The sequence below is a fragment of the Microtus oregoni genome, unplaced genomic scaffold (assembly GCF_018167655.1).
Source record: "Microtus oregoni isolate MIOR12 unplaced genomic scaffold, Mior012 000006F_ref0000085, whole genome shotgun sequence".
In the NCBI taxonomy this organism is placed as follows: domain Eukaryota; kingdom Metazoa; phylum Chordata; class Mammalia; order Rodentia; family Cricetidae; genus Microtus; species Microtus oregoni.
This window is the reverse complement of record NW_024543065.1, coordinates 3453060-3467365: the sequence shown is the minus strand read 5'-3', so window position 1 is coordinate 3467365 and position 14306 is coordinate 3453060. Positions and strand designations below refer to the sequence as shown.

General features: G+C 37.1%; 1 protein-coding gene across 3 annotated transcripts in view; it reads right to left on the bottom strand.

The window, feature by feature from the left end:
- The window catches only part of Ahi1 (Abelson helper integration site 1), a 150254-nt gene that overhangs the window by 104734 nt on the left and 31214 nt on the right, over positions 1 to 14306 (bottom strand). For all 3 annotated transcript variants that reach the window (XR_005974495.1, XM_041653427.1, XM_041653426.1), the window contains exons 10-14: positions 11801 to 11924; positions 7407 to 7636; positions 6488 to 6594; positions 2459 to 2577; positions 199 to 329 (exon numbers count right to left, since the gene is read on the bottom strand). Coding sequence is in view for 2 of the 3 variants with exons in the window: in XM_041653427.1 (XP_041509361.1) it covers positions 199 to 329; positions 2459 to 2577; positions 6488 to 6594; positions 7407 to 7636; positions 11801 to 11924 (711 nt within the window). In the remaining variant the exon portion in view is untranslated. The remainder of the gene's footprint in view (positions 1 to 198; positions 330 to 2458; positions 2578 to 6487; positions 6595 to 7406; positions 7637 to 11800; positions 11925 to 14306) is intronic.

The following is a 14306-nucleotide window of genomic DNA, read 5'->3' as shown; positions in this document are numbered from 1 at the left end:
ACCACATGGTGGCTCACAACCATCTGTAATGAGGTCTGGTGCCCTCTTCTGGCCAGCAGGCATACATACAGAATATTGTATACATAATAAATAAATAAATATTTTTAAAAAAAGAATATCAAAAACCATAGTTTTCACATACTTTAAACTTTCTATCCCATTCTCTAAAACATTTTTTCAAGATCAATAAACACTTACCTGTCTCTGGGTTCCAAACATACACTATTCCATCCTCACTCCCAGAGAAGAGGAAAGTCCCGCATGGGGTCAAAGTGCTATGGATCTTCTCCCGGTAATTCGCGGCTCCGACAAATTTCCTTGCTGCTAGTCTATAAACAAGCAAACATGTGCAAATGTAACCCATCTTAACCGTTTAAAGACTAGTGGTGTAGAAATGTTCGTTGTAAATACTGAATTTAGGCATTCTGCGATGAAGACTCAAGAAACAAGAGTAGTTTTCATGTTCCTTTCTAATTTATGTGACCCATTTCTTCTCTCCTCTGCTGAGTCCCCATAATAAAGAGAAATATATACATATATATACGTATATACGTATACGTATACATACATACATACACACACACACACACACACATATATATATATATATATATATATATATATATATATAAAATACAAACTACCTAGATGTTCTGACCTAGAGCAACCGCTGAGATTGTTTCAGTGCTCACAGGGTGTCAGATAACACAGACTGTATTATGTCAATGCACTTACGTCATTGTCTAGGTGTATCTTAAGAAATGTTCCACTGTTAGACAATGTGCTCCTACCATGAACATGATTTCCATAACAATCTTGCTGTATGTATATGTATTTATTTTTTAACATTTTCAATTTAAATTTCCAGTCCTTGAGCTACTGAGTGAGACACTTCTGGAGTCCTTGCTGTGTGTTTCTTGTCGGTACTCTACTTACTGACTCTCTCACTCCTCCACAAAGCCTTAGAAACAGGATACACTATTTTTCCCACCTGAGAAACGAGGAAGGGGAGGAGAAAGTAGCAGCTGACTCTTTTCCTGCCTATGAACCCAGGTATGATATTATAGGGCTTTAAAAGGGAATAATTTGGTCTCTTAATCCAGTCCCACATTCTATTTTTTTTTCTTTTTTGAGACAGGGTTTCTCTGCAGCTTTGGGGCCTATCCTGGAACTAGCTCTTGTAGCCCAGGCTCGCCTCAAACTCAGAGATCCACCTGCCTCTGCCTCCTGAGTGCTTGGATTAAAGGCGTGCGCCATCACTGCCTGACCTTACTTTCTATTTTTAAAAACTTCCCTGTTAGTATTCCTTGTCAGGAAACCTCCGCTCGGGCTACCCATCTGCCCTGAGCACATCCCCAGTCTGCACTTTGTTTCCTTCTCTACCCTAATGAAAACCTCTATTGTCTCTGAGTTATCCATCCTTCAGGACTGAACTCAAATGTTAGTCTTTCAACAGAACCTTAACAGAAAGGCTAAATTACAGCTGTCACCTTTATTGTTGCTGTGACATATACAGTAATTATACCTTACATTTATATTTATTAAGATACACATATTGAGAGCTGACTTATTTATTTGGTATGCCATGGATGTAAAGTATAGAAAAAAGAATATTCAGATTCCAATACCAGATCTCAAGTTTTTTGTTTATTTGACATAGGATTTCTCTGTGTATCCCTGGCTCTCCTGGCACTTGCTCTGTAGACCAAGCTGACCTCGAAGTCAGATTCCAGATCTCAAATTATAATCTAAGTGTTTGCTGTTGTAATGTGAAAGGTAATGACTAGATTATAAACTTCAGATGTAGTAATTTTGCTGTCAGTTTCCCACAGTACCCATGCTAAGGTCTTGGGCTATTATGTTTAAACATGTAAGAGCTAATAGTACTAAAAAGATATGTGTGGGATTAATTCACATAGACTGATATGTGTATTTCTAAATAAAATAAGAAACCCATGCGGTAGCTTTCTCTTGGTTGTTTCACATGGAATTCAAACACCAACAAAGAGAGACACTAGTAGTCCATACTGTTTTGCCATACTCCACCCCTTTCCTTTGCTGAAGTAAAGCAGACAAAGAGCCATCTCCTTCACAACCTCCATCTACTGTGTATTATAACACACAGTATTATAATCTCAGTCATATCATGGAAACAAAAGGTATCTCCCTGTTGATGGTATGAGTGCCTGCGTTTCATTGCAAACATAAAAACAGCTGATTCCATTTCAGCCTCAGAGCGATTCAAACAGCATTAAGTAACTCTGTTGTGCGGGCTGTCTTAGCTAGAGCACGCTTAGGAGCAGCTCTGACTTTCATCCATTAGCTGGAAGAAGCAAAAAAAAATCTCCACAGATAATGCCCCCAGTACACAAAACTGCTGGCTCAAAAATATTGCTGCATTTTATAAATGTAAAGTAGCCAACTGAAGTAATTCTCCTGTTACTACTAAAACACTTACATCCGCAGATCCATGATCCTCAGTGTGCTGTCTTTGGTGTGGATTAATAAACGTTTTCCACTGGGGTGGACCTCCAGATAACTTATTGGAACTCCCCTGAATTCAGTCTCCTTGATTTCCTAAAATGGTGCCCAAAATGAAAAGAAAGTCAAACTATTGCTACTGAAGTGTTTGTTTATAAAGGACAGAATGAATTTTAAAATGTCATTTCCATCTGAGATAGTACCATATCCATACAATGCCAGCACTTGCGAGGCTAAAGCAGGAGGACTGCTATGAGTTTGGTTACCATGGGCTACAATATAAGAGTATTTCTCAACGAAATAAAATAAAATAAAATAATGAACCAAAAATTCAATTCTACTACACTGAATATTTTAAAGTTATTAGTAACAAGAATTTTATCAACTTCAATTTATATTTAAGAAATAAAAATGATAAACTGTATTATCTGTTATATAGTGCTATGTTCAATTATTATGTGTTCTGTCTGGTACTCACTTCCTCAGTTGGTTCTCAGTGTCAGTCAGTCCTAACACAAGTGCTCCTCACATGGTCTTTTCTGTTCATGTCACGTAAAAATTACTTCCATACTTGGAAGTCTTAGTTAGATTCAGACTTTCCTTATATGTTGGGAGCTGCAGACCCTCAGACCCTGAATGTTCTATGGACCCTTGCCTGCTGGAGTAAACAACTTGCTTTTCTATGCTTGTAGCTGCCCTGAGCACAGAACCCTCAAGAGTTCCTGATAACAAGGAAGTGGTCTCTGGTGGGCTTGCAGCTGAAAAACCCCGAGAGCTAGGGCGTGGCCACTAGTTTAAGAGAGCCCTATATAAGCTGCCTTGGAACATAATAAGACTGTCATTCTTGCTTCAAGAGTGACCCGTGTCTCTGTGTGTTCTCTACTCCTCAGACCCTTGCCCAACCACAGTTCCAGGTAGTGCAGGTGCCACACTTATAAACTTCCACTTTCTATAAGAAGAATGTGCTGCTGGCATAATATTTTCATTATATGATTTATAATCACTGTGGAAAGGCTTTGACTACACCCCTCCCTCCGTTCCTTACAGTTACTTGCAGCAGCTAATGAAGATACCTAATTTATAATGTCATGTAGCAAAACTGAAGAAGAAATCTGCCTGAGCCTTGCATAAGAACTATCCTTTCTCACAATAAAAATTACTTATAGTAAATAAAATATGTATGGGTAAGACCAGAAACTATAAAGCTGTTAGCAAGAAAGGGGAAAGCTTCTGAGCATTAGCCTTGGCAATAGTTTTTGGAAGGGAAATGTTGGGGGAAGGTCAATGCCAAAATGTAGGCCACAAAAATATAAGTAAATGGGACTCCATTAAACTAAAAGGCAGATGCATTGTGGAATAAGCAACAGCACAATGGACTGCAGTGTATACACTTGGAAAATAATTTGCAAATCATCTACCCGATAAGAGATTAATCCTTTCACACATACACTTATAACAAGAAAAAACCAAGTAACCTAGATAAAAAAAATGGGCAAAAGAATTGAACAGACATATCTCCACAAAGGACATAGAAATGGCTGGAAATACATGAACAGATGTTCAATATCATTAAAGAAATTCATCCATCCATCATTCATCTATTTTCTCTCCTCTCCAGTATTAGTATTATTCATCCTCACAAAACAGGAAAGATTTTCATTTGCCATAACAAAAATGAGTTTGGAAGACACCACATAAAAAATATTGCCAATACTGCAGTCTCAATTTTATGTGGAACTTAAAAAAAAATTCAAATGCGAAAGAAACCAAGTTACGAAGGAAATAGAAAGCCTTAGGTCAGGACACACTGAACAGTGAACAACTCTGGTCATGTAGTATGCAATATGAAGGCTACATGCAATGAGATAGTACTGAATCGTGAAAAATGTACAGATACGCTTCTGGTCACAGAACAACTGAAAGGGCAACGTACCACGATGATTTGGGTTAATTCGATTCACTATAGCAACAGTTTTACTATGAGCACTCTCATAACTGTACTACAACCTTTAATGTACAGAATAAACATTTTTAAAAAATGATTACCAAAGATTTTTCTTGGTATTGCCACAGGAAGAAAAAAAACTGCAAATGCAAAATAACTTAGGTGTCAGTGATGCTAGTACCAGGCTGAGCAGAGCTGTCTCCCCAGATAACTTTGGTTAAAGTCCACAGAGTCTAAGGAAAGTCCCTCAACCTGGGGCAGAACTCTGAATCAGCCTTCTTCTCATGTGAGCTTTCTATTTTTCATCTAGAGGTTCTCCTCTTCAGTGAGGGGACTAAACCTACAGTGGCAGGCAGGCATCCTGCTGCTGCCCTAAGATCAGCGGCTGAACCCCTGCTGCCATCCAGTTCTAAGATCTATAAACTCTTGTTAAACATCACAGAAAACAGTAAAATACCGACACTACACACAGGAAGTTGAGTGAGCTAAACTATCACAAATGAGAGATGGAGAAACCCTGAAGGAGAGCTGACCAACTAGAAGACATGCAAAAGGGCAAAATCCAAACCAATGTGGGACCAGTGTCAGGTGCGAATCTGAGAAAGCAATGGCCGATAGTGGTTATCTCTGACTTCCGTCCTTCAAACTGTTCTGAGCCATAGCCATGCTAAACTAAAACACCCTTGTTTTGGAGCTTAGCTAGGAGTCTGCACATGGCCACTTCATCTTTAGGGGCAGATGAGTGAGTACCTCAGCACTTCCCATACCACTGGCAGAAGACAGCTAACGATGAAATCAATCCCCTGTTTACCATGTACATTCACTCCTAAAACAACACAGCAGCTCACTTCCTATGTTTATTTCTGACTGTTTCAAATAATGCTAACATGTAGATTTTCAAGGCAAGCAGGTGTCTGGGTTGAAGACACCTGTTTTAAGGTGTTTGAATACTGTTAACACTGTTTAAGCTAATAATGCTTAAATTATTTAATACTTGTTTAAGACACTGTGTTAAGACAAGGAAACACAAGAACTTTAAAGCCAATAACTAAGTTGGCATTGTAGGTTCAAATGATTGAAAATTGGTGCCTTTATTAGAGACTTAGCAATCCAGTAAGTGTTCATGTAATTAGAAAATTCTTTTAAAAATGTAATGTATGAAATCAGGCTACATGACGAGTCTTAAGGTGTCCCCTGTTAATCTGACAGACCAGATAAGAGTAACTAAAGACAGGATATTCTTGATAGATCTGATAGACTTGATTTAACTGAAATTTACAGAATTTTTTTCAAACATGTTGGTATCTATTGTCAAAATTCATTTAAAAATAAAGAAAAATATGCGAGGTAGAAGCTATAACAATATAATAATATATAACAAACATAAGATCAAGTTTACCAATCCATTTATCTTTAATTAAAAAGAACTAACAAAATTGCTTACAGACCATAAAACTCTTTCCCAAAAGGAATGCACTTCCGTATTTACTTCAATCGGGAACACATTTCTTGCTAGTTTCTATCATTAGCAAGTTTCAAATGAAGCAGTTATTGCAATGAAAGTGACAGCTTCCCATCATAATTACATTGCTCTGACACAGAAACTGATGCTGTTCTTAGTGACTGTAGAGATTGAGGAGAAAACACAGGCTACCAGTAACAGAAAATTAGCTGTTGCTTATGTGCCTGTGCACTGTGAACTTCAGTGAATGCCATGCCGCAACTCGGACCTCAAAAGATGACAAATGGAAAGAGGCTGGAACTTAGCGGGAGAGTCACTGCCTACAATGTTCCAGGCCCTAAACATAAAGAGTGAAGCGTGGCGCCCAAAGGAAAACCCTTCAATGAGTTGAGATCAATCAACTCTCAGAAAGACGTGAGAGTTAATTAATGACTATTGACTTTAGCTGCCAGGAAGACACGATAATTGGTTTTTGGACTGAGAGAAGATTATTTTTTCAAAGGGCAGACTAGGATGCCCTTACGGTCTTTTCGGGCCCTGTGTTTGATTCGCCTCAGTTTCCTTCATGGTTTCTCAAGGTATGAAATGGGGTTCTGTACCTTATTTATCGCCCAGTGGCGCACTGAGTGCTGCAAATCGGTCACTTTCACGTAAGTGTCCCAAACAACAATGACCCCGATGCAGTCTCCTGAATACATGTGATGACCTAGTGACAACAGCAAATTACTCACTTAAGAATGTCGCAAAGCTAGAAAATGGTATAAAGTTGGGGGAGCCATATCCCAGATTAACAAGCAAAGCACTGAATTGCCAATGAAAGGTTTTTCAGTAAAAGGTTAAAAAGAAAAAGACAGCTCACACTATAATCCCAATTATCTTTAAGAAAATTCACCTTTAAAGAGCATTTTTGGTAACATTTCCCTCTGTCATTTATCTGACTCTAAATACAAAAAGAAACGAGCAATGTAATCTACATGTATAGCACCCATATACTCATATCCAAATTATTTAAATTGCCCAACATGTATCTGTATTGATCATTATTAGACTATGCAATTTTTTATCTACCTAGGAAAATACCTGTTCTAATATATACTGTTAACATAATCCCAATGACCATTACATTTAAAATGATCAGAAAATTAATAAAACCATCATAACAAGTATTAATATCAGTCTTTAAAAATTGAGTGGGACTCAGAAAACATTACAGTCATGCAGGAATACGTTACACTTCATTGCTAACAAATATGGTTATTTAGCACTGTGAATGTAATACTTTACAAAATAGCTTATTCAACTGGTGAATACTGCTATGTATTAGAATGCTCTTTTAATTTCTGAGCAAAACCAAAAAAATTGTCCTTAATTTTCTAGAATCTCTAAAGCTGATCTGAGTATCAGTTCAGTAACACTTACAAATATTAATGCAAGATCTCTCAATATTACCTATCAGTTCAAGAAAATAATCTCTCTCTTCATGTAACTATCCTGACTTAGAGCATATCTGTGATATACCTTCATCATCAAAACAGACGGAATTGACGAAACTCCTGTGGACATCAAGCTGGCGGACTAATACAGGAGTATCTTGTCTCAGATCAATTTTCCATATCCTTATCATAGAGTCATAGCATCCCGTAACCACCAACTCTCGTGTAGCTGGATGGAACTTTGCCGTGTAGACGAAAGAAGGATGAGGTAAGACTCGGAAGGTACTTGTACTGTTTATTTCATTCTTCCAAACCCTGGAAAAGGATAGAAAGTAACAGACTGATGAAAATTCACAATGTTCTTTAACTGTCTATAGAAGAATATAGCCAATAAAACTTAGGTAAGCAAATGCCAAACAACGATAAACTTACATAAATTAATATTTATAATAAAAATATGATAATGACCACATATTAGATTATCCCACCATTTTAAAAGACAATTTCTCATGAAATATATTTTATCTGTAACTATAACCTATATTGTAAACTTATTTTCACTAGGACATAATCTGTTTTATAACCAGTTTTGACACTGGGTAAATACACACTGAACAGCTGGTAAAACATTATTTAACACAATATGCATTAAAAGATAGGAAAGAGGACTGAAGAGATGGCTCAGAGTTCTGGCTGGCTTTTCAGAAGACCCAGGTTAGGTTCCCAGAACCCATACAGTGGCTCACAACCATTTGTAATTCCAGTTCCAGATCTAAGACAGCCTTTTCTGACCTCTGCAGGCACATAGACTGCATGTGATGTACATACATACACTCAGGCAAAACACTCAAATACATTATATATATAATTTTAAAAGATAGGAAGAAACTTTGAAGGACTTTCCCAATAGGTTGTATGTACTCCTTTTGAAAATGTGGAGGCCAAGAGAACTAGAGAACCCAGTAACTTTTAATTTGTATTTCAAAGCCTTAATAATATACATACAGATCCTAAACACTTAAAACATCATAATTAAATAAGAAATTTATTTTTTAAATGTTTATGTGTGTGTGCCCATGTGACACACGAAGAGGCACACACAGTTTGACCATGGATGTGTTCCTCAAACATTTCTGAACTTTACTTTTTGAGACAGATGCTCACTGATTGGCTAGATGGGCTGTCCAGAAAACTCCGGGGATCCTTCCGTCTTCTGTCATTACAGATGTGTGCTGCTGTGACTGGCTTCTGTGTATACATGGTGGGGATCTGTACTCAGGTCCTTGTGCTTATATGCAAACACTTTATCAACTGCTCTATGTCCTACTCTATTTGATTAAAATAATCATGGCACTCTGACAGAGAACAAGCTCTCCTATACTTAGTACTACCTTTATTAAAATAATCATGGCACTCTGACAGAGAACAAGCTCTCCTATACTAAGGACTGCCTTTATTAAAATAATCATGGTCCTCTGACAGAGAACAAGCTCTCCTATACTAAGGACTGCCTTTATGCTTACCACTCCATTTTCTTCCCAAATGTGTGTGCATGTGTAAAATGGGCGAAATCTAGAAATGTATAGTAGTTCTATGAGTATTAATCATTGGGTATTTTATATGATGGATTAAGTTATTGGAAACAAAAGAACATATTTTTTTTTTTTCAAGACAGAGTTTCTCTGTAGCTTTGGACTCTGTCCTGGAGCTAGCCCCAAACTCACAGAGATTCCCTCCTGTCTCTGCCTCCCGAGTGCTGGGATTAAAGGCATGTGCCACCACCGCCTGGCAAAAGGAATATATTTGTCTTGAAATTTTTAAATTTCTGTGTAAAACACATGTACCAAATTACAAATAAAAGAAAAAATAGAGTCAGCTATTCAATAGAGATGTTTTGCATTTTCTCAGTAGCTGATTAAGATATATGCAAATTACTAAAGGGACAAACTAATAATGAAAGGATGAAAGAATGTTCAGGTGAAAATCAAGCATACATGTCATTGCCAAAAGATTTTATTGAAAAAGCATATTTCAATAAACATATGCTACATATAGAATTGACACAAAATAACAAAAGTGCTCATTTGAAAGGAATATTATGATATTTAAAAGTAAAATTCTCATTTGATTACTAATAAATCTTGGTGTTATTATTTGACATACTATACATAAGAGAAAAAAATGAAGACCTTCAAAAGGACTCAATACTGGGTGTGTGTGTGTGTGTTTGTGTGTGTGTGTGTGTGTGTTTATGTAAAGGTAGACTCCAACATCCAAAGAAATGTATTAATAGTTTGTAAGCCATTCATAAAGAACAAAGAGATGCAAATTATTAAAGAGTAGATGAAAATGCAAAAAAACCCTTTAGATGGAAAGAAAATGCACATATGGAAAAAAGTTAAAGCAGAGTGTGTGAAATGGGATATAACTCAGGACACATGAGCCTACTGCAGAGCCATTACAGGTGTTTGTCTTTCTGTCTGTATTAGAAGCTGCTAACTTGAGAAAAACCAGATTTTTCTAGAAGCACGTATAGGAGAAAATAAGCTAAAACTATATGACAAGGAGCTAGCAGGTCAAAAATGGTTACCTGGGAGAAAGCAATGGAAACACGTGAATATGATTTCAGGAAAACAGATAGAAGGCAGAGGCAGAGGGTCCACAACTTGCCACTTGTGAGCATGACCAACCCTCCTAACTTCCTTCTGGCTATCACTTCCTCATTACTAACATCCTCCTATCTCTTCCAGAGGCCGCTTCATCATTTTAGTCTTAGTTATAATGCTTTTTTCTTCACTCAGCGCTTTCACAAGACTTTTTATGATCTATAGAGTTCAATTCATGCCAATTTTAAAGGTACTTAGAGGAAAACATAATGAACGATATGTGACATATGGATACACATGGTGAAATCTTAGTTGATTTAAAATTTTTAAAATTGTGTGTGTGGGGGGGGATTCATGTGCCACTGCACACACATAGAGTAAGCAGACAATCTGCATGTGTTGGTTGTCTCCTTCCACTGTGTGGGTCCCAGATATCCCAGGTTTACAGACAGTAGTCTTTACCCGACGAACTTCTTCACCAGCACTCTGGTTGGATTTTAATTGATTAAGGAGTCTATGCCCATACAGTTTCATCAAGAGATGCACAGATATAAAACTGGGTCCACTGATTGACATTATGGAGACCATCCATATATCCAGTGAAAATTTTATCATAAATTGAAGTCAGCAAATAAAAGATGATAAAACTGATGCATCTAATGTCTGGATCTGCTGCTTGTGAATGAGAAAAAGGAACTGAGAGACTGAAAGATGACTCAGCAGGTATGAAGGCTCAGGAGATTTACACCTTAAAAGCCTTTGTCATGGCTCAGCAAACTGAGACCTTTTCTCTACTGTTATTACCCACCTCTAGATAGAATGGCTGCCATAAAAGAGTAAGCCAGTCAACAGCTTTAGTACTTTTAAGGGAGCAATAACTGCCCCAGACTAATAGAAACGTAAGTAAATTGTCATTAATTATCACTTTTCACTTAAATATAAACTGAACAATGGTGACATACTGACCAATAGTCATTTTACATAGAAAGGGAAGTTAAGGTTAGCAGTAGAAGGAGCCTAGCACTAGAAATCACACGGCCTATTAAGCAAGAACAGGAGGCAGGGAAAGTAAGTGAGAATGAAGTTAGTGCAGGTCACCAAAAGATAGCAATGCAGTTTCCCAGGCGGTAGAGAACATGTGTCTACCTAGTCTAGATTACAGAGAGAAAGAATCTCGAAACCCTTTTCTTTTTAGATCATGAATATTCAAGGTTAAACAAGGAGCAAAAAGAAGTAAATAACGTTTAAAAATTAGCTCTTAAAGTATTTGATTGAGCCAGGTGTGATGGCCATTCCGGTAATTCCTGCACAGAGAAGGCTGAGGAAGAAAGACTGCACATTTGAGGTCAGCCTGGGCTACAAGTAAGACTGTGAAAAAAAAAATTAAAGAATCACACAATAAATAAAATGTTGTGTTGTGATCCATATTAAATTGAAAGGGAATAAGTTAAGACTGATTTCATGAAAATGTTAATATTTAACAAGCCATAAAGCTTTACGGTATGTATGTAACCGAGTCCTTTACTGGTTTATACCTACCTACTGAACACTATGGGTTCGGGCCCCTATACCTAGCCTACAATCAAGACAGAATCCTCGGTTACAGTATAGCACAAATATCACACACTTCTTGCAAGATATTAGTTAGCAGTTTACACATAATCGTTTGAAAACATCAAGGGCCAGAAATGATATACATTAAATAAATAAAAGAGAGTCAAGAGAATTAGCATCAAGTTTTACTGCTGTCTAAGCAGACAGTATGTATGATGCACACCTGTGATGATCAGAGGCGTATCTGTCTCTATATTCTTGTAGCTTTCTTTGATGGCAAACAGCACAGACAGTAAGAACTTCTGGAACGTATACTAACCTGGCAGTGCCATCAGACGATGAAGTAACGAGATAGCGATCATCTTTTGACCAGTCAAGATCATAAATGATATTGAGGTGGCCACACAATTCTCTCATGAAACGTCCAGAAGGAATTTCATATACTAATAAAAATATTTAGAAATCAAATGTCTAGGATATCTTTAATTCAACAAATATATAAATTCACAACTTCTAATAATTTAGAAAAAGTTAAGCATTATCTGCAAAATTAAAGTAAAAAATATTTACAATATTAACACAATTTCAAAACACAAGAACTGTTTTAATTTGATCTCAGTTTACATAAAATTTTTATATGCTAAATTTTGACAATATTCTTTAACATGCTATCAATTACTCATATTGCTAGAATCCCCAAAGAACTTTTCATAGTCAATTTATTAGTAAAAACTAAATACTATTTACATTGCAATTCACTTTAAATAATTTATAACTTAGAATTTCATAAATAAGGTATTACTTTCTTCTAAAATCAATTAAATTCCCAAAATTTTTGGATGTAATGAGAAATATAAACTATTGCATTGTCGGAAAGAAATTCTAATAGTAAAATGTTAGCGCGCATAATGGAATTAGCAGCAAATGAGTTGAATAGACAAAGCAAGGTAGGGCAGATACTCAAGGAAATCTAAACTGAGTGCTCAACAACGACCAGTGCCCAAGCCTCTACTTCCACCTAGTGGTGAAATCAACCACCCTTCAGACAACTAAGCAGTTCAGAAACCAGAGCAAAATCGGGACTTTGGAAAATCTAATCCCCTATAAAAGAAAAAAGAAGACTTGCAAATGGTGTTACAGAACTCAGAATTGACCGTGCAAGGCTTGGGAGAGCTGGAGGAACACTTACTTGAGAAAACGGTTGTTTCAGTAAGAACACTGAGCTTTGTGTTGTTACAACTATCTAATTCCTCTCTCCTAAATAAACACTGAAGAAACCGTAAAGAAAAAAAAAACAATGAAAATCAGAAGCCCAGAAACCACTCACTGATACAGAAGAGGTCTGAAGCTCCCAACAAACAACTCTAGTGCAAAGACTTCTTCCTATTCGATGACCTGTCCTACTCAAAGCAGGCTCCCAGGCTTAGCTAACTACTTTGAGTAGCTTCCCTAAGCACCTGCTCCAGTGTGCATGCAGAAACAACCAGGGGCACCCTCTAATGCTGCGGTTGCTTTAGATTGAGACCAGCTGGGGATAAGAAGCAGTGCACTAAAGAACACAAAATCTAAATACAAGCAGAACCTGGAATTGGATGGCTATGGGGAACTATAGACACCTTCAAAATATTGCTAAGAATCTAGGCTCCCCACACAAGTATGTAAAGGCAACATGCATAACCAAGAAAAAACTGGGAGGCTTTATCTTTATGTGGGTGACCCGAAGTAGCTTAGGAACTTTTTAAAATTGTGTGCTAAATAACTGAAAGAATATCCCAGAATAATGCTCCCTGGCGAAGGGCAGCATCAGACTAGCTGACTGGGTACAGTCTACAGGGGATTGATAACACAGCAGAGAACAAATTCTTTACAGAATGTGTCTAGGAGATTAACCCCACAACCAGAAGCAGTAGCACAGCTTAGGTGGCCGAAGGAGAACAATGGAAGCAGAGCTATACTGCACTATGTTACTTCAAATACTCAGCTTTCAACATGAAGTTGTGACATGGAAACAGGCAAACAAACAGAAAAGTATAACTACACACAGGAAGAAAAAGCAGTTGTCCATACAGTAACCTGGGAAGCCCAGTTCTGATCTTTCTTAGCAAGACAATTAAACCTATCATTGTCACATGGTCAAAGACCTAAAGAAAGCCTAAGGCTCTCCTCACCAAAAAAGAAAGCATAGGTAAATAAGCAGAAATGCTAAGGGTGAGCCCAAAAGGAGCTTTGGAATTGAAAAGTATAATCACTGAAATAAAGAACTCAAGAGAATGGTTCAACAACAGACCTAAACTGGCCAAAGAATCACTAAACCTGATTTTAGGGGAACTGACACTATCCAATCTAAGGAACAGAAAATGAATGAATAAAAATGATTAAGTGTCAGAGACCCAATAGACAACACCTGTCTCCAAAGACAGATATGATGGCAGCCCTAGGAGAAGAAAGACAAAGGCAGCAAACAGAACACCTGGAGAAATAATGAAGGGATACTTCCAAAATTCATGGAGCAAGCTGGGTGAATTCTCAGTCAGACATCCCATAATCATAGAATGCAAAGCTAGAGATAATGATTCTTATTATATTTGTTGAGATTAAAGTAATAAATAAATCTAAATATATAATTATTTAAGCACAGAATAACATTTAACAGAGAAAAATCTAAAGCACACAAATCATGAATAACCCTTTCATTCTCCAAAAGATAATAATGACAATTAATATGTTGGAACATGTATTTTATGAATATCATGAACCGTGTGAAGCTAGGTTAAGTCCAGTGTGGCCTGAGAATCAGGGCAGTTGCCCAAGAAGAGCTGGCTTCT